Genomic DNA, 20,949 nt, shown 5'->3' on the forward strand with positions numbered 1-20,949 from the left:
GCAGAAGGGGAGAAGCAAGCAATCCTACTTCTGGACAGTGCTCGATTCCAAGCTCCTCACTAGATACTTTCACTATCTTGTACATTAACATATTAGGAGAAACCTATGTCTAAAAAATACTGTGCTTCATAGTATTACCATAAGCTCTACCACAGGATACAAAAAATTCTGGAGAATGGTCCCTTATAAAACTCTGGCTGTATGGGCCCTAGAACTAGGCAGTAAGAAGTAGAACTCAGAGCCACTTCAGCTCCCATTTCTTCTCAGGTACCAAAACAACTGAAAGGCTTAAGGAAAGAACAGCCGATGCCAGGGACACACAAACAGCAAGGATTCTAAGACAGGTTAGGCCTGAAATTACATTCCCCTCTTCAGCACCCGAAAACTAAGCCCTATCCCCAGCCTCGTGCTGACTTTGGGGTTGATAACGCAGACAGCCACTCTTCCTGAAAACTTACCCAGGTTCTGTCGAAATTCAGATTTCAATCCAATTTGTAGCAATTGATTTTCAAATAAGACTCCGTTATTTTTACACACAAACCTAGAGGAAGAGAGGGCAAATATGTTTTAAATTAAGACACATTACACAAAATTCAGAACCACAAAATTCAGGGTTTACACAGAGGATGAAGATTGTTGTTAACCTAGAGGGCATCAGTCTGCGAGAGAGGCCTTTGCAGAAAACTGCAGTTAAAAAAAGACAAATCCATTTTACAACCTAAATCACCACTTGTAGGACACTAAAATAACTGAAATTTCTATCTGACAGGATGCCTGAGAAACTACAAAGGAAGCCACAATATGCTACACACACACACACACACTATTAAGGACCAGGCAACAGACTAGGATTTTTCTTATTCATATTCTTGACAACTTCTGAAATTCATTAGGCTGGCGCAGAATTCAAAAGTTGGAAGCTTTGACTGTTTCAACCTGAAAGAAAAAAAGAGTTCCCTTGTTTTTATCAGTTCTGTATCATGTATATGTTGACTTGGGAGCTGTACTTTTTTCAGTCATTTTGAGAGAAGCACATTCTGCAGTGATTTCAGTCCTTCTGTCTGTCACCCTTCACTTAAAGTAGAAGAGGTGGTCAGCAAACATTGGCCTTTTTCATACAAGGCACTTAAAACATACTTCCAAATATCGGTACTTTTAATAGTTTACCCTTTTTTCCTTTTTTTGTGAATAGTTGCAAAGCTTAATATACAACTGTCATTGACTTATTTTAGAGCACTGGGTGATAGCACTGACTCATAAAAGCCAGCTCTAAGCTGTGTTTTCATAAGCATCTCATAAAATGCACAGTATCTACAGACGTGTTCTAGTCACAAGTCTGACAGTATGTTTGTCTACTTTTGCTGGTATTAACTCAATGTATACTATAGTTTTGCTTTGTAACTATATTCTGGAAGTTGCCCAGCCTTGCAAGGTTTTATTATTGCTTACTTGTGAAAAAGCTCATCAGCATCATGCACAGTATCAGCTGGTTCCTCAGAAACTACCTCAGATGAAGCCAGGTCAGGGCTAGTTCAGGCAGCACAAAGGAAGAAAGGTGGTAGCGACAGAGACAGCAGGAGTTAGTAAAGACAGCTTAGTGCTTAGTTACTTCTTTTACCTCCTTCCTCAAAAACGGCACTGCTGAGTTTAATGCATGAAAAAATAATTAGCTGCCCTAGCTCATTACACCTAGAAAGGTTTTAGGCAGTGATTCCCCCCCCTCCCTCTTCTCTCCCCCAGCCCACCCGTCCCTGATTGTTAGGAACCAGGGATTCCTCCTGAAGACAAGAGGTGGCTGAAGGTGTTCAGTAGCTTAAGCTTATACATCTTAACCAAACCCTTTTGGGTGGTTAATTGTGACAGTAGAAAAGTTTTAGTTCAAAACCATAAATGTAGATGTATATTAACTACTGTGATGTGCACTTTGAAGCAGGGACCTCATCAAATTAGTGGCATTTCTAACTACAACTTCACAATCAGTTAACAGGTATATCAGTTACAATACTCACAAGTATTTAAAATGTAGGCAAGAATATATGGGCACACAGAGAATGGCTTACCCAAGGAACAGATTAGAAGCAAAAGTGACGACAGCGTTAAAAAGTGGAAGGAAACTATGAAAGACAACTTCTCAATAGAATTAGAGAAGTGTTTCATCACCTACAGACAGACAGACCAAGGGCTTGAGCAATGCTATGCTTTCTTCAGCAGAAAGAAAAAACTCTTTTCAGGCAACTTTTGCTTATGAAGCTACCAATCATTGAAAAAAAAATCTTTTAGAAAAAGCTCCAACAAGCTTGCGTTGTTTCTTAATAATACTACACAATACCAAGACTTTAAGTCACTTATCAACTTTCAAGAGAAATACAGGATCAAGTCTTAAATCACTGCAAACCTGCAACAGTATATTGCCCAGTATAAAATTTTGATAGAACTCTCAGTGGTTCAGGTAGATTAGTTTCACTGATTATGTCTTTTATATTAAGATACCTTGCAAATTTGTCATCACATCATTCTAAATTTGGTCTTTGACAGTAGTATCACGTACCTTGGCCAAAGAATCACATATTTTTAAAGATATACTGTGATCTTACATTATTTATTTTCAATGTTTTAGCCAAATAACATTTAAGTGTAGCCACAGTGGCTATTAATTTTAAAGGGATTAAAAATCATTGCACTTGACAGTACAGTTAGCAATATAATTAGGAAGATACTTGTAACAAATTCCCTTAAAAAATAAAAGCTTGTTTTGTTTTTCTTTTTACACCTGTTTGTCAGACAGCAGCAGAACAATTTCATTATATTTGAAATTCTGATAACCAGTAACTCCAGATATAAACCAACTCATTGTTCCAGTATCAGTTTTCCATTAAGTATATAGATGCAAGAATACTTTATGGAAACAGGACAAGTCTAAACATACTCATGTCAGGCCGGACATCCCCCAAATTCAAGATATATTATTGAGATGCACAAGCAGCTTAGTTTAACAAAGAAGTAAAAACCAGCATGAAAACTAGGCAAGACTGCGTGGCTAATATTCTCAGGCTCATAACTACAGACTCTAATTTTCCATGAGCAGAGGTATTCATTAAAGATAGCATATCCAGCACAAAGTTCAGGAATACCTCTCTTGCTGCACAACTACCACCCAGGAATGCATTCAATAAACTCGATCAAAACCAGAAGTTATTGTTTGTTTTCTTGTCTCTAGTCCCGTTTTAGCAGACAAATGCTTTCTCAGATACCTTGCAGGGTGACATAATTACCTCGCAAAGTTGTCGTCAGAACCAGGAGCAAGAGGTGCAACAGCAGAAGCTGAATCTGAAAATACATCCACCAGGAGGCTACCACTAGAGGAAGGTGGGGGAGCTGAATTGGTGAGAGGGGCTGCACCCAGACCCAGCAGATCCGCAGATGGAGAAGGAGTAGACTAGGGAAGACAAGATACTTTGGTGTTAATCTACAGCAAGACTAAAACACAGGTGACTCTTTTGCATAGACAACTAAGCTATGGCAAAGTGCCCCTCCCCTCCTCAAATAAAGACCGGAACAGACAGCAGAAGGCTTCATGAATGTAGTTATCCCCTTGTGCTTCAATTTAAGGTCATTTACAGATGTGGATTTCTTTTTTTCTTTGAACACAGCTATATCCATCTAATGGCTTTGTATAAAAAAAAAAAGAAAAAAACAACTTATATCTGCAATGTGGTTCTGTGGAAACCAAGACAAGATAAGTACCATAAGGAATAAAATTCTAAGGTGTTGCTTTTCATTCATGAAGAATCCAGCAATAAAGGCAGTGACTTTTATTTAAATTGACCATTTTTTAGTCCTCGGTTTTTGAAGCTTAGCCAAACTTAGAAACAACGCAAAACCTAACCAGCAAAAAAGCACGGTCTCTGGTTATTTCAAGCTGCAAACACTAAAGGTAGAGGTGAGATTTCAAAGGAAAAAAACTGCTCAAAATGAACAGATAAAGTAACCAGGACACAGAATCATGCACCATTAATAAAGGCCTCATATGTGCCCAAGTCATGTGCAAGAACAAAGCACAGATTGTTAAATGAAGCATTCATGCATTAGATATTAGCATCTTACAGTACGCCAGACGTGCTGAAGATGTTAAGTCATGAGATAAAAGAACAAAAATTTCAGACTCAATTCAAATACAAACCAACTCAAAGTTATCATATAGTCCAAAAACTAAATTGTATGCAGGATAACCAGAAATTCCCTGGCTATTTGTTTTTCTCAGAAATCAGTCAATATGAAAACTCAAAAACCAAGGAGCTGAACATATTCAGAACTTTCAGAACATATTCTTGGCATCTAAGACGGAGGTCATATCCAAACCAGTGCTGAAGGTAACTTAGCAAAATTTCTTACATTGCTGCACCTGAAAGTGAAGCTCATAAGACATAATAAACTTTTATCTATCAGACACCTCAGTCAATTTGGCATGCAAAGTTTGGCATCTCTTCTGCTGGAAAGGTATTTCTGACCATTCAAGCATGCTGCATTTGGAACATGCACTCTTACATACTGCAGTGATCAAAGAATTAAGTTTTAAGGCAACAGGAAGGGAACATGCTAAAATACTACTACATCTCAACTGCATTTACAAGTTATGCTTGTCAATTAGAACAGCAACAAGTATTATGTTATGGGAATAACTCACCCAACAACCAGCATTAACTGACTTTAAAATGAGAAGTTTCAGCTAAGAAAAAACAAGACTCTGGCCTTGTCCACCATAACTGAACTCTAATAGTACTGTTGACTAAACAACACAACTTGGATGTCCTTAAATCAGTAAGAGTCAAGTATTGTTCACTGCTAGTAAAAAACAATAGTCACCCAAAAACACAATGCAGAAGTAGGTAAGTTAGACAAAGCAGAAGCAGCTGATACTTTAAAAGGATTAACTTGAATTTGAAGTATATTGATTTTATCATCTCGCCTTCACTGCAGCTTTACCAGCAAGGAAGTCTCCATTTCTAAGGCTAAAGCAATGTTTCTCAAAGTTTTTTTGTTTTGTTTTGAACGTATTATTTAAATTGCAGACAGTTTGCCTCATTTACAGCATGGCTATGATTTTCAAAGGAAAATTGCAAGCAAGCATATGCAGGGAATAGATGTATGCTCCCCGATACTTTATAGCAAACACCCATAGTTTGAAATTTAAGACAAGCAGCTTTAAATTCCTAAGAAGCCACTTTAAGGAAATGAGTCTTTCCCCACTTTCACACCTTCTGAATAAGTGAAATAAGAACAAATTATAAACTCACAACAGCACTGGCATTGACTGAGGCAGGTTCAGCACTTCCATTCATATCAGAGCTCCTCTCCTTTTTGATCTCTTCCAGGTCAGTAACTGTGCCTGGACCTTTCTTCTTCTTGAGTTTAGCCAAAATAGAAGACTCCCTCTCTGGAAAGGGAGGCATTTCTTCTAGCACTGTAGCCTTAACACGGGGGGGAAAAAAGTATATTAGTTTTATTTACAGAACAAGCTAAATCAACTTCCCAGTCTTTGAAGATATGTTCAGACAAAAGCAGAAATAATTACCTACACAGAAAATGACTATGCAGTATGGTGCACACAGGTAGATTAGACTTGCCTTAAAGAGAAATTATTTCAAATTTTCTGAAGTCCTCCCAGAGCAGTTGATAAAGTGCTATTAAAAAAGGGGAGGGGGGAGGGCGCATGTGTGTATGTAAGTTACCCAAGGATCTAGTCTGACCTAAGCATTTATTAGCTGTCAAGACTGAGAGCGCCATGTTCTGGCTAAGTCTGAGAGCATCAGGTTAAAACACTCAGAAGTTCTAGAGACAAAAAAACAATCAGCACAAAAAATTACAAGTTTTCTGCCCACCAGGAAATAAGTAGGTTTCACACATCTTCAGAAAAGTCTACATCAGTTTAGCATAAGCATCAAAAAAGCTGAGGATTAAGTGAGGACTTATTATTCTGTTTAGTCTCAAGTCATGCATGCCCTTTGTCAAACAGTTCTTTTAGCTGCGCTACTTCCTTTTGCTCACCCTCAGAGCTGCCATTAACTTTTCAATAATTGCAAAGCTAAAGGACACGAAGACACGGGACCAGTGAGTGGAGGAATGAAAGTGGAAAAGAGTTTCCACATCTGAGAGTTGGAAGACTTGATCCAATACGTACATCTTTGAAACACTTGTCAAATCTCTGAAAACCTAGAATGTTATATTAAAATATAAACAGTCATTTGTCTAAAGAAGTAACAACTGAAGAAGTAACAATTTTGGTTTTAGCTCTAAATTCAAGAGGGCTGCAGCTGAATTAGGCACAGTAAAAACAATCAGCACCCATGCTACATCCTTAACTCTGCATTAAGATTTCTGATCTATCAGCTGCGGTTTAGTGAAGTTTACTTATTGATAGAAGAAACAGCTAGAGTTCTGCATAATAAAAAAAGTTTCTGTACTTACCAATATATCAGTACTGGCAATAGTACTGAGCCTCAAATACTCAACAGCTCTCTGCTGCAGCTCAACATCAGCATTCTTTAGCTGACTGTCACTGCGCAATACATCTTGAATTGTAGTTTTGATTTCTGGAAACAGGTTCACAAACTTGATGTAGGTAGACAGAAGCAGAGCTCGGGTAGGAACACTACACAGATGAAACTTGGAATGTAGCAAGTTGAATTGGATGAGGGGACTTGAAAGATAGGAAGAAAAATAATTTGTTAGGTTTCTGTTGACAGGGTGATTACAATGCCATTACTATCAAGAGCTGACTCATTTGTTAACTGCCTTTTACAAACATTAAACAGATGGATTCTTCCCAAAAGAAGTACTACTACTTCAATGAAATATTTTAAAAGGTTTTTTACCTTGATCTTGGATCACCTGCTATCAGATTTCCAAATTCTCCCAAGATGTAGCCACCTACTTTCACAAGATTCTCATGGCATGCTGGAGCTTGAAGGGCCTGTAAGAACATATGAATAGCTACTGACCTGCAGTGTTTCAAAAAAAAGATCTTTTTCCATCTGTCACTCCCATGTCTAGTTTCCAACTCTACTTTCCTAGAAGAGCAGATCATAGGTCAAGGCACTACAGAACTAGTTATTAGAAAAGCACGATAGGTGGCACGACTTTACAGAAGAATCTCTAAGCATTACTGGCCTAGGAGTGCTGCTAGGCCCACCTAGCAGTACTGGAGACTTTTGTGGACAAATACAACTGCTTAGATTTCCCTTGACATTCTTGGAAGAATCAGAAGGCTGTTAATACACTTAGATTAAGTCTTGCAGGAATGTGCTGAAGCTGCCCAAGATATAGATACTGCCCCTTTTGAGTATGAAGAAGCACACAGCAGGGATGAGTTGTGAAAAATCAGCATAAACATCTAGGAAAGGAAACAACAAGAAAGTAGAAAGCCCATATGAACAACCCAAGTAAAGTCAGAGCAACAAGGCCAGCTATTTGAAAGTGTTCTCCTTTAATACTTCAAATTCCAGTTCTATCAGACCCTGAACAGAAGGAATGGTTACATACTTCCAGAAGGATCACTAAAGTTATTACTGAGTGTTTTCGTTTCCTGTATCCAGAAAATATGGGGGGAAAGAACTGTAAAAGGCTTCTATTTTTACTACATTTTGATTATTTTCCAGGTAATATAGTTTCCTTACTAATCACTCCAGTTATTCTCACCTCAAAAACGGTCTTTGCTGCATAGCCTTGAACATCATCTCTGTTGATGACAATCTGAATAACTCGGTACCACACTTCTTCACTGACATAGTCACCGGCAATGCGAATCAGATTCAATATTGTATCCACGTACCAGGTATAATCCACTGCATACTTCTCAGCTAGAATTGCAACTTTCAGTACCTGTATACACATAAGAGAATTAAGAAGGTTGACTAACTTCTACTATAACCTTCATATCAAAATTCACTTTTATATACATCCAGTGATACCCTATGGTAGCCCAAAAGCCTCAGTTTCAGATGCATCTGCTAGCTAACTTGCTCCCACAGCAAAGGCAAAAGACAAACATTGAGATTTGGTGTCAGAACACACCAGCTGCCAGGTACATAATACTTTCCTAGTAACGCATTTGAATATGCTGCACTAATTAAGAAATTGAAGACCTGTTAGAAAAAATTGGACACTCGGGGTAGCACAGGCCAGAGTCACAAAAATATAGCTGCTTTTTTCAGGTCTCAGATTCCTACATCCTGAAGAAAACAATTTGCATAGAAAGAGATGGCCACATAGCTTGGTCTCATTTATATTTGTAGTGGCATATTCTTTTAGGAGTAGTAAATTAACAGGATGAAATTCACTTTTGCCTGTTAAGTCAGGATAGATTGCCAACATCAAAGTACAAAAAGTAAAACAACTAACATCACATTTTCTATTCATTTCTCTAATGAAGAAAATTTAGTACTTAGTAAAGCTAAATAATTACTGTAAGCATAGATTTTGGCTACCATTCTAGGAATGCCACTAATTGGGTATTTCGCCTTTTGCACTTTTTCTTCTGCTGGGATGAAGGAGACAGACATCGTGCCTCCCTTTTAGCTGATCATAAGGCATTGTTATGGGGAATCCTTAGATCGAAATAACGTCTTCAGAGCATACAAAGTGTGAAGTTCTGCCTACAAATAAGTAGATAAAACACTAGTTTTTGAAGCTATTAGACAGTTGACTTGAGAAGTACATGATCTCAGACCTACAGATTGCATTTGCTCAAGCACTGATAAAATTCACATCACTGTCTATATGCAATGCCCTGTAACTGAGAGGAGCTTTTAAAATTCCTTATTTTCAAGTGTTTTTCTCCCCTCCTCCACTAGTTTAACCTAAATGAAGAACATTCTTTGCTATTAGACTACAGCTTTTGTGTTTTTTTTTTTTTTGTTTTTAAAACCACAGTCAAAAATCTCTACAACAAACAGCATCCCAACCAATAAATGATATATATGGTACCAAAGCCAGCTATGAAAAATTAAGGAATTACAAAAATCTCACAATTTCTTCTCTAATGGAATAATCAGCAGTCTCCAAATAATTCAGCATTTCAGCCACAATCTGTTGGGCATTGCTTCGGTCACACATTGCATACAGGAGATCTACAGCTCTTTGTCGTACGCTCACATCTCTTTCAGTCTGCAAAAGGACACAAGCAAGGGGTCAAAAGATCTCACCTTTATTTGGAAAACATGCAACTTATTGTAGACATGAAACTTAGTAAATTTCAATTTAAAACAAATGAATTTTAATGATTTTTCATACGCACAATGAACTCCTATGAATGAGTTTGCACCAGGTAACTGTCACCACTGGCCACAATTTAACTAATAATTGACTGAAATTGCCAAATTCTACCAGGTTTAATTTTGAACTTGCCTCAAATCAACAGAAGCCCAGCTGAAACAGACACGTATTTTAAGGTTAGACAAATGTATTAATATGCTACAGTATGAGCTCCGAAAGAAACAATATATGTAAACACCAAACCGTGCAAGTAAATGTACAAGAAAAACTGTCTTCCTCTTGACTTCTGCTTTTTCACACAAACTTGACCTGAGAATTCGTCTTTCTGGTTTCTCAGCTTTTGGAAAATGGCACATGCTATAGTGGAAGCTGATCTACTTCACTGCTCCCCATTAGCTACTGCAGTGAAGGTAAAATGTCTGATACCAGCAAGAGAGTATCAGGACAAAGTCTTCATCAGCATTCTCTGTCTTGTATTTCACTGTTTCAACTTCACTCTACAGCTTGAGGAGGGTACCATACTGTTACAGGGGCCACAGCTACAAATAAAAGATTCACTTATAAGCTGCAGAAATAAACTAAAGCTGACCTCTATTGTTGCCATCACATCATGATTAAGGAAAATAACTCCTTTGGTCCCCGAGTATAACTTAGCCTAACCAGGGATGAGGTGCTTGGAGGGAGGGGAGAAAGTTGTGGGGAAGGTGAGGGATGGGACATGGGAATGGGAGAAGAGACTCAGAACAGACTGCACACTTAATATTTACCTTTAATGCATTGATAACAGTTTCTATGTGTGTTTTCACAGCCTCATGTGAGAATTCAGAGCTGGCAAGCGTGCACATGCTTTCCAGTGCTAGGTAACGCAAATTAGTTTCTCGGTGCTGCAAGAACTGACCTAGCTGGTTACAGGCACGGACTAGTAGATTTGGCTCACTGCACAGAACAGGAGAGAAAGTGAAAGGGTTAAAAGCAACAGATTCGAGAACATCAAATACAGAATACTATTTCTGCAGTGCAAATTTCTTAGAGTGCCTCAGGTGTCTGCTAGAATGTTCCGCTGGTGAAATGAAAATTCAGATACTGTGAGCAAATCATTCCTAATGGCTTTAAGTGGTGGGCTCAATAAAAAATACCCCCCCAAAAAAGCACGAAATAAAGAAATAAAAATATTCTGACAGTGACACCATTCATTAATGTTCAAACCCATTGCTGTGGTTGTGTTCCAACCTAGCAAGCAACTTCATATTCTGTTTCTCCCCATCTAGTAAAAATCTGTTCAGTGTTCAGTGAAAAGCCTTGGCTTTTCATTTCAAAAAATCCTGTTGCAATAGAATTGTTTTCACAGCTCACCTGTCGTGATGTATAATTAAACTTATCGCCTCAAACAGCACAGCATTCTTCGCATTTGAGTGTTGTACTTTCTTTGACTTTGGTGGCTCCTGTGCTTTGTTAAGAATAGTTTCCAGGCATTCTGTGAGACGACCACGTACCGCAGGGTCTTCTGGAGAACAACAAGCCGTTGGACAACTTCACTTTGCTCAACACCCTAATTCCTATCTTAGGCCTTCCACCTTGCTAAATGCAGGGATTAAACTGAAATAGTCTGGTACATTAACCAGTTCATCTGCTCCACCCCCAACACAGTGTACAGTTAGCAGGAAGTCTAAACCACACTTCTAACTTAAGTAAGAGCAAAATCCAAACAATCTGCACTGGAATATATTTCAAGGCTATAATATAGTTGATAGCATTAACTTATACTTAAAACAGCTGTTGCAAGTGATTTGCAAATTGCAAGATGGCTTGACACTTTAAAATTAAACAACATAATTCAAGAAAACATAATAGCTCAGAGCAACCTGAAATGCTCGGAAGAAAAGGCTTCTGTATCCTTGTCTTAGAACACTGTGCTTGCACTCCAAGTTACGGTCACACTACAGCACAATAGCTCTTTGGAGATAATGCACTACATTAGAAATGACCACTGTTGTGATTTGTGCATTACCTGGAGGTGGATAGCACTGTAAGAGCCTCAGAAGTTTCACAGATAGCCAAGGAGCAGGAACAAAGTAATATGTATAGTCCTGAAGATCTGTTGATGCAGAAGTTACAATCTGTAAAATAAGCAGACAGCACCTCAGCTGCTGAAGTTAAGTGACTTGCAATCGTGACAAGCACCCCAAGAACACTGTAGGTCACCTTTGACAGAGGCTTACAAAACTGTGTCACTGGAAATGTTTAATGAAGTAGGTTAATTAGGTGCAAATTGTCATACTATCAAGTATACCATCAGGTTCTCTAATCATAGAGCAGCAGACGGAGTTTCTTCCTGAAAGCATACTTGTTTTTCTTAAGAATAAAGACAACCGTCTCATAGCATCTAAATGTTTAACCAGAAGCTTGACTTTCTTTGATTCAGCAATTCATAGATTCAGCCAACAGAAAGCCTAAATACAGTGTTATACTTGACTGACCATTGATAGGTGAACTTGGAATTTCAAATACTAGACTCTATGGCACGCTGAACTAACACCTTCATTACTATTCCTACTCCACAGCAAAGAACCAATAGATTTCACAGAAGAGGTTTATATGAATAGAGAGAAGCGTGACAAGAATAAATTAGGTTTCAGAGGGAGCACCCCGTTCATGGATTTCTTTTCCACCTTTGATTCTAGGGTAAGCACAAGTCTGGCATTAGCTCTGCTCAAAGAAATTACGTCTAATTCTTGCTGCTCCTTTACAGAATAGCTATGCACTTCCCTCAGGATTCCCTTGCTTTTAAGTATTACACAAAATCTTCAGATTTGAAGAGAAGTATCTCTGAACTGTATGTAATTTATTTTGGATATAAGACTACATGAATTGAGGCTTAAAACATGTGAAGTAATACCCTCCCATGTCTTGCATACCTTCCAGAGACTAAAATAAAACAAAACAGTAATGTATGTTTTCCAGCATGAAGATACTAACTTGGAGACTGCATTTGTATAGAAATGTCTCTGCTCCTCTCCCTGCACTCCATGCCCCTGCTTCCCTACACCCATTTACAGAATATCAAATACCTATGAATATTATTCTAGCAGCAGCTCAAAAGTAGAAATATGAAGACAACTCATGTTGTAAGAACCTTAAATAAACTGAAGAGCATAGGCTGTAATTTTCAAGGGTTCTGTGCAGAAATTTGCAGAACCAGCCTTTGATCCAAGTACTCCTTGGTGTTATAGCAACATAAAAAGACGATTAAAAAAAATCAACTGTATCATTGGGATTGTGGAATATACAAGTAGCTGAGAGAGAGACCATTTTGCTACACCAACATGCAGTATAGCAAGGACTACACCAAAAAAAAAGTTTGGGCAAGCTAAAATAGTTTTCTGTCCAGGTAAGCAATAAACATTAGAACAGAACCAGATATATGAAGTGAAACCGAATCATCTTAACTGCTTATGGTGTACTGAACTAATCTGACCTAGAAAGCTGAATAAATAAGCAACAGTAAGCTAATCTGACCTAGAAAGCTGAGTAAATTAAGCAACAGTGAATTACTGTCAGGGTTATCACTGTACTCACTCTGCTTAATCTAGACACAGCCAAGGAGACTGAAGTTTTAAACTCTTCTGGGTTCTTCTGTGCCAAAGTGGTGATCAGACTTGTAGCTGCAGTAACCACACCCTAAAAAGAAAAACAAAAACATACAATCATTTTAATAAAAGTTTAGGATGCTGTTTATTAACACCACCTTTTACTTGAAGCAACTTTTAATATACAAGAAAAACGAAGTTAATCCCCATGACAAAGGCCCATATTAAAAAGCCCTTTATTTTGCAAACAGCTAGACAAATTACAAATCTTTAAATCTGGATAGGACCTTCAACAACGTGATACTGCCATGTGTGCAGAGAATTTCATTCTGTTTTTGTTTTAGCTTTGTCTCACGTTTGGATAGTACATCTAAAATCATATTTAGATAGCTATATTAAAGGCTGGATGCAAATTGTCTTCTTACACAAGAAAAGTGTGAGAAAAAAAATAAGATGCAGCGGCTCATTTCCAGAAGAGAATTCTGGAAACCCAATACGAAGAGAAGGCTTTGTAAAATACAAACATTCTGTATTACTGAGGACTAAATTGCTTCCATTACTGGTGAAGCACGGGTCTAAATAGACTTCTTCCTAAAGTAGACAGACAGAAAAAATATAGAGCCTCTTATCTAGAAGAATAGGGCTTTTTTGAACCAGCAGGATAAGAATGACAACATGGATACCACAGGACAGTGAAATCCAAGCGCTAACAAGTCAGGTCTTTCATTTTAGTCCCAGTTTAATACTAAGACAATCAGTATTACTGATACATACATATGACTTAGGATCACAAGGCACAGGATTAATTTACAGTCAGACCAAATAAAGAACTTGTGCATACCATTCCTTTTACTTCCAGGAATAATTAAGGTAAGCAAGACTTTATTAGAAATGAATATATACAGCAATTAATAAGAGAACAACTTTTCCTTCCAACTCTTTATGCAAGCCTTAAGTAAACAACAGCCCAGTTGGTCGAAAAACACTAGAGGAAATAAATTCATAACATACTTAACAGCTGAAGTGGCGTCGTTCTCTATATAGAGTAGGTCAAAGAAACATAACTAAGTCGATTTACCAAGTGCTGATCATTGAGGAGATGTACCACTCTGGACGTCCAGTCTCCCATGGGGACAAGGTCGGGAGAAGTTCTATACAAACGCAGCAAGCATAAGGCAGCACTCTGCTTCACACTATCCATAGTATCTCTGCAAGACATAACCACTGTATCTTAAACCCAAATTAAAGCCACAGCAATGCTCACAGGATAGTACTATGCTAATCTTTGCATTAGCGTGGTAACAACTTTTCAACAGAAGTCTGCTAAATAAGTTCTTTCTGTGTTACAGTATTTCTTGTTAAATTTGGCCAGTAAGTTTAACTAGTCAAGTTTTCAACCATTATATATGCTTAGTAGCGTCTATAATGATCCTTTGCTACTTAGAGAGACATCTCGCATCTTTTCATCAGAGCTGGAGGTTCATCATCAGAGCTCCTAATTGAGTCAATGTCTCACTGAAGTACCACAAGCACAAGCTTCTTTCAAATAGACTCAAGTCAAATACGGACTCAAGTCAAATAGTTAAGATCCAACACATTATGTATGTGAGCACAGCTGGATCTCCTGATAGGATCTTCATGTCAGACATGAATCATTAACTACTCAACAGCTAGTATGCAAGTTAGCTGTCTATTACCAAGCACACAACCCACAAGTCTATTCACTTAGCCATCCATACTGCTGGCACAGGAATTGACTATTTTAGGAGCAGCATGCTACTACTCTAGTTCATTGAGCTCCCTTTCACAAATAGGGAATTCGTGGTGGTATGGTTTTGTTTGTTTGTTTTAAATATATTGCATTTGTCATAACAGCTAAAATAAATTATAGAGCATTAGCACTGAAGGTTTTAAGAGGCAGTTTAAACTGTGTGATCTTGGTTAAATGTTCAGAAACTTCCACAGACGTTCAGTCCACTTGTTCTTTATGAAGTTAACCAACTTTCCATGAAATCACGTGGGATCACAGTTCAAAACCAAACACATCATCCCCCCCCAACCCCAAAACCCTTGCCCCTAACTTCTTCAAGGCCCTGAAGACTGATCTCAGAACATAAAAAGTTCAAAGTTCAAACAAGCCTGAACTGAAGGTGCTGTGCTCTGTGACTGACGACCCTAAATGAAATTTTTGGAACTTAACGGTAGCTTATTAAAGCTGTGACTCATCATTACAGTGTTCTCTCCGCTATGCTGCATGGGGAACAGCACCCTGACAAAGACACAATAGGACAGGACAGCAGCATTCTGGGGCCCAGGCACGCTTGCATCTTCAAAATAAGTTTGAAAACAAAATAGCCCTGCAAGCCTTATTATAGGTTTAGTTAACTACAGTTCCAGACATTTACCTAGTCTGTTCAGAGACTTCCTATCAACAAAAAGAGAAAGTTAGAGATTTGGCTGTGACTACTTGCTATTTACTGGAACTGCTGTTCACATGGGAAACAGAAGAGGCAAGAACTGTCACTCTACAGAATATTCTCACATTCCTTATAACGTCAGGAATATTTTTAAAAGCTTTTATAACAGGATTTATAGTTTAAGCCTCTATTTAGGTTCATTTATTTCTCTTCTTTCCATCAAGAGAGGGAAGGGAAGTAAAACAGAGATTTCAGAGGCACTCACTACCACGCATTTATGTAGAACAAAAAATTGTTTGCTACACAAAGCCTATACAAGATGTTGACATAGTCTTAATTTCCCATGTTGTATTTGTAGACTTATACAAGCAAGTGCACGCTCAGGTATACCAGAATATCTGCAGTTACTGGAGACTGTCACCATCTGTACTGCAAGCACAGTAGCTCAAAGCATGGATTCAGCCACTTCTGTTGAACTGAGTCACTGAAAAGGTTTACTGGTGTTTTGTTTGAAGGAGGCACGTCATACCTACCCAGCTACAAGTATTTTTGGAATCTCTCCAGCAAATGCTTCCGCCATCTCCCGGCTACCCACGTTAGCAATACAATGCAGAGCTAGCCCCATGAAGGTGGGGTTGCGGCTTGCCAGATCATTCTTGATCGCGTTGTTTATTAAGCGAATCAGCTCACTGTTAGAGTTCACTAGTACGGAGATGAAGAGATATCCCTGCGTTTCAGGAAAAAGGAAAAGGAAAATTGATTTTAGCTGACATGTTATGTTCTCTGTTAATGCCACAACTAATACTTTGAGATATATAGTTCTTGTCCAATACCAAACGTATGTGCAGAAAGATATTTAAACACCAGAGCGAAGGCTAGAAAGATGAAGTGCGGATTAATTAGTTTAATGTTTCTGTAATTTATCAGGTTTTAGAGAAAGATGGCTCACGGCCTATCAATCTCTTTCAGCACATGCTCAAAAGATCATTTTGAATGAAAGGGATACTTGAATTGTAAGCAAATGAAGAATTTGGCTTATTGTTTAGACTCTAGGGAGCTACGCCTGTGTGATAAATATGACCTTACCTAGGAAAATTTTTAGAGATTCTGAAAATTAAAGGTTACTTGCCTATTCTGGTTCACGTATTGTACAGCTAACCAGTACATAGCACTTGCAGTGGAACTCATGCTTGCATTATAGTTTGTTAGCAGCAGCTAATGTTTCCCTGAAGTCTCTATTTCTACCTGCTTGCAAGACTCAAGGCAGTTACCTAGCAGGAGTAATAATCTTACAGAGTAGGTATTTTAGCTGTTACAGTCAGTGGAATTTATTTAGACAGTACAGCAACACCTCTCAAGTCACTTAATAAAGCGAGATTCCTTGTGCACAAAAGTGTTTACATTTTAAAAATCACTGCTAGATCCAAGACAAAGCTTTCATTTGAGAGAGGGAGGAAAATTGTTTTGCAGACTCTATAGCTGAGGCAGGCTGGTAGAATGTTTCATCTTTTGCAGAGATGGAGTTACTCACAATTTGCTTTTCTGTGTATCTATTGGAACTGAGCAGGTTTACAGCCTCCATGTGACCAAAGTCAATGTCATGCCCCAAGAGAAAGATGAAAAGCAGCTTGCAGACATATTTTTTCTTACTGTAACCATCCAGAGCCTTGTCTCCTAGAAAGCAAGGAAACAAAAAGCAATTAAGCCTGCACTGTTCCTATACCTGCTTTCCCCCCCAGCCAGGAAGAGGGTTCCACTGAAATATATTTTAAACACAGTAGCAAGACATAGGTGTACCTAGTAATGAAGATTGGCATTTGATTCATGATCTATTACACTACAAAATAGAAAATGCATTGGCATTCAGTGAACAATAAATGAAAATTTAACGTACTGTTGGGTTTTACAATCTCAGACGTATTATCCCATATGCAACATATATGACCACATGCAAGCGCACAATAGAGGCAAATCATAGAATATTTCCACAATTTCAGCAGAAAGGTAAGTAATAAAATTATTGCAGTACTTAAATTTCACATTTTAAGTTATTGTTTGAGCTTTTATTCACTCTACATTGAAAAAAAAGCAAGAGATCGACATCTCTAACCTAACCAGGACTAAAAATCTACATCATTTTGTGCAAAAAACAAAGCCTATGTTTTTCTACTTACATGAAAGCTAGGAATTTCTTTTATTTAGATTCATTTTAAAAGAGAAACAAAATGTAAGCACAAAATTGCAGTTTTAATACAGATGGTGATACCCTTCAAATCCTAGTCTTTAGACAGCAGTTGATCTTACAGGATTCGGGTTGTTTCCTTTTTTAATGACAATGTACCAGTTATGAATAAAAATAAGCTTTTTGAAGCTTGAAGCTATTTTTACGCTATGCAAAGAAAAGCTGCCTTTATGTCCATACTGTGGAATCCCGCACGTCACATCTCCCTTAAACACAGGGAGCAGCGTTACCTAAGTTACTCATAGTAATGAAGTCCTGCTATGCTAGATCCTGTCAGGAACCTCTCACTGCAGCCAGCTCTGCAGAAAACTGGCCCAAATCGTGTTTTCTTTGAGTCACACATACAGTTTGCTGCCATAAGGCTATTTTGCTGCTTAGTCAGCAGCCAAATGAATCCTGGCCTGTTTGCTTTACTAGATACCCGAATTAACATTAGACAAAACAGAACAAGACATCCAGATTAAGAAAAAAAAATCCATTTCTTTCCTTCTTCGGAAGTAGTATGACCCGAGGGAAAAACATACCCAGCCATGTATGTCTATCCACTGTGGCTGTCAAACTACAGCTTAAGCAGCAGAAGAATAAAGCTTTCTGCATTTGTAACTTGGGAAAGGAATACTTCATATTATATTATTTTTCTGATAAAAGGGTACTCAACAGCAGAAACCTCCCCCCATTGCATCATTGTAAAGGAAAAGAACCGTGTAAATCAAAGACATCTTACTTATGAGAGGCAGAATATATTTTATATATATATATATATATATATACACACACACAAAAAGGCAGAGTGACAACTTTAACTTTTAAACATTTTTCAGCTGCTACCATAAGAGAGGTTTCTATAGGCTCTTAGTATTAGATTTTCAATTTGTATTCTGCAAGAGATCTGAAAGGGAAAGAAAGAATCAATGCATAAGCCAGAGGGGCTTTATATTACTTCGTGATAAGCACATGCCAGCTAGTGACAAGCCAACTGTTTCCAGGTGAATGATTTAAAGAACAGGTGATGCTGGATCCCATTACCAGATACGATTATAATTCACAGGAGGGGACACTAAACACCCTGAACCCATTTAAGCCTCTGTTCCCCTAGTGGCTGAGATCTATGTAATTGAGGACTTGCTATGGTATTTAATAGCATTCCTATCACTAGTTACTTCTCTCAGAGATACCAATAGACCAAAAGGTGTCAGAAAGTAGCTTCATATCTACTTTACCATAAGTGGAAGAAACCTGAGCCTGCAAGACTGAGTCCAAGACTCAATTGTTGCTGCCTGTTGTTAGCGCAGCATTACACTGAAGTTGCAGGTATAAAACCCATTCTCTAATTTTGCCAAATGGCTCTGCTGTTGCCTTTTGAGATCAGAAAGGAAGAGGGAGTACAGAACACTGCAATCCAATTGTTTAAATGAAAAACACAAGCAGAGGAAAGTATGTATGCTCAGAACTGGACTGGCTTTCACAACAAATTATTTGTCATGACTTGGCAACTCCTTTTTTTTCAGGTTCAGAATCCAGGTATTTAAAGAGTTATATTCTTCCAAGCTACCAGCATTGCTAGAGCTCAGATTAACAAAGACCTCGAACCGTCAGATATTTCAGGCATCTTTGATAGAAGTTATGCCGTGCAGTCAAGCCTCAAAACATTATCATCCTACTGACAAAGAAAAAGCAGCTTCCTTCTGTATCACATGCTAACAAAGAACAGTACTGTAAAATTGGTACCTGAAACACTTTTCCTTAAGATAAGAAAAAAATATTTCATGCCTACTTTCAAAAGCCTCTGTCCCTTGTATACGCAGGCAATCTGAAAGTTGTGATTAAGAGGAAAGCTTAAATTAAGCCAAGTAACAGTCATTAGATCTCTCTTTAAAGCTTTATTAGTCTCCAATATGTTATTTCCATCTACCACCACCCCCCTTTTTTTAAATACCTTTTAATTAGCTGTGCAATTCAAAAAAAGAGCATTGCAGTCAAAGGTCTCACTACACTCATCTAAATTCAATTGTGCTTTGAAGAAGCCTTTGCTTCAGATTCTTATTGGAATTTTAAGTTTAACTGTTCAATTCCTCTCCACCCATGTGACACTTACTGAGTTTAAAGGCTCTATTTTAAACATCACTAACAAGTCTTCTTGCTGAAGTCCATGCTAAAATAGCACAGCCCTTCCCAGCCCCAAGCAAACATCCTGAAAACAAAAGCAGAAGGAAGTTTTGCACATTCTGTGTTATCTTTATTGCAATACACAATCATTTCTTTCAACTCAGCTCATTTTTAAATGCTTCCATGAACATTTGCAAGTACTGCAAATCAAGTCAGCAGAAACAGGAAGGATCCAGAACACACGTCAGCAGGTTTTGAGCACAGTGGGCATTTCAAAGACTACTTGCTTTCCCTGAAAAGTTTGCTAGATCCTTCAGGCAGCCTTCCAAGAGGGAAGAATAAGGCACAAATGCTTTACAAGACCTTTTGGTTCCCTGGCAGCACCTTCTGTCCATGACTTGGATAATGAGTTAAAACACAGCATTTGCTTTTGAATCTTACTCTGTACACTTAAAAACCACCCTGCTACAAAGCTACTGAGCCTGCTACCAGCCAGAGGGGGCGGGAAGGCAGTTTGGTCCTGTAGGGTGCTCACTGGGGGACAGAGTGAGAAGGCCTGATAAGTCTAGTTCCACTAGCAGCCCCCGACAGTCGACTGCTATCTCAAAGTCTAGATATACCTTAGAGTTAGAACTTCAGTCGTGGCCTATACAAAACACATCCTTAAGTGCTCCTCTGCATTCAGCGTGCTTCCTCCTTAGATTACTTCGGCTGTGTAACTTCAGACACTGACCTGTTTGTGCAGCTGGCACAGAAGTCCAGCAGGTTACTGTAACAGAAGGCCTGCTCCTAGCTTGGAAGCAAAAAAAATGAAGTTGCGCTTTATGGATATATCTGAACTTTAAGGCATGACAAGATTTGTCTTCCTGTGAGTGTGATACAGTCCAAGCCCTCTAACCAAAAGGCTGAATATTTGTGACTGACAACCCATACCAATCCATAAGGTGGTATTTAGCGCCTACTACTACCACCAAAACAGTATTACTACAGCGTCCCTACAACTCAGTTGATATTTGAAGCCTGGTTTTGCTTCCAACAATTCACTTTGCCAGTGAAGACACTATTATTTTACTGTCAGATTGTCTCCCGCTTGTCTAAGAGGCAAATGAAAGTAGTGTGACTAAGACACTAGACCCATCTTAAATAATGGAAGACTGCTTACACAGCATGGCAGGAAAGCAATCCACTGTCACACAGCTTGTTTAAAACACGTATTTAGAGGCTTGGACTTATTATGGATTACCGTGTAGTTTGGGACAACTTACTCGATCTTGGGAAAGCAAATAAGCTGAAGTTAAAAACAAAAACAGATATTAACAAATGACAT

General features: G+C 38.3%; 1 protein-coding gene across 7 annotated transcripts in view; it reads right to left on the reverse strand.

Annotated features, from left to right (window-relative positions):
• AP2A2 (adaptor related protein complex 2 subunit alpha 2) overlaps nucleotides 1-20,949 on the reverse strand; it is a 48,714-nt gene that overhangs the window by 6,857 nt on the left and 20,908 nt on the right. For 3 of the 7 annotated variants that reach the window (XR_013951862.1, XM_080593834.1, XM_080593836.1), the window contains exons 3-17: nucleotides 16,806-16,948; nucleotides 15,808-16,001; nucleotides 13,936-14,065; nucleotides 12,847-12,948; nucleotides 11,279-11,387; nucleotides 10,624-10,774; nucleotides 10,038-10,206; nucleotides 9,025-9,162; nucleotides 7,696-7,878; nucleotides 6,873-6,970; nucleotides 6,466-6,697; nucleotides 5,295-5,468; nucleotides 3,273-3,436; nucleotides 1,450-1,527; nucleotides 459-541 (exon numbers count right to left, since the gene is read on the reverse strand). Coding sequence is in view for 5 of the 7 variants with exons in the window: in XM_080593834.1 (XP_080449960.1) it covers nucleotides 459-541; nucleotides 1,450-1,527; nucleotides 3,273-3,436; nucleotides 5,295-5,468; nucleotides 6,466-6,697; nucleotides 6,873-6,970; nucleotides 7,696-7,878; nucleotides 9,025-9,162; nucleotides 10,038-10,206; nucleotides 10,624-10,774; nucleotides 11,279-11,387; nucleotides 12,847-12,948; nucleotides 13,936-14,065; nucleotides 15,808-16,001; nucleotides 16,806-16,948 (2,148 nt within the window). In the remaining 2 variants the exon portion in view is untranslated. The remainder of the gene's footprint in view (nucleotides 1-458; nucleotides 542-1,449; nucleotides 1,528-3,272; nucleotides 3,437-5,294; nucleotides 5,469-6,465; nucleotides 6,698-6,872; nucleotides 6,971-7,695; nucleotides 7,879-9,024; nucleotides 9,163-10,037; nucleotides 10,207-10,623; nucleotides 10,775-11,278; nucleotides 11,388-12,846; nucleotides 12,949-13,935; nucleotides 14,066-15,807; nucleotides 16,002-16,805; nucleotides 16,949-20,949) is intronic. The other 4 variants (XR_013951861.1, XM_080593835.1, XM_080593838.1 and 1 more) reach the window with 3 other exon arrangements.

This window comes from Anser brachyrhynchus (genome assembly GCF_964034855.1).
Source record: "Anser brachyrhynchus genome assembly, chromosome: 5".
Taxonomy (NCBI): domain Eukaryota; kingdom Metazoa; phylum Chordata; class Aves; order Anseriformes; family Anatidae; genus Anser; species Anser brachyrhynchus.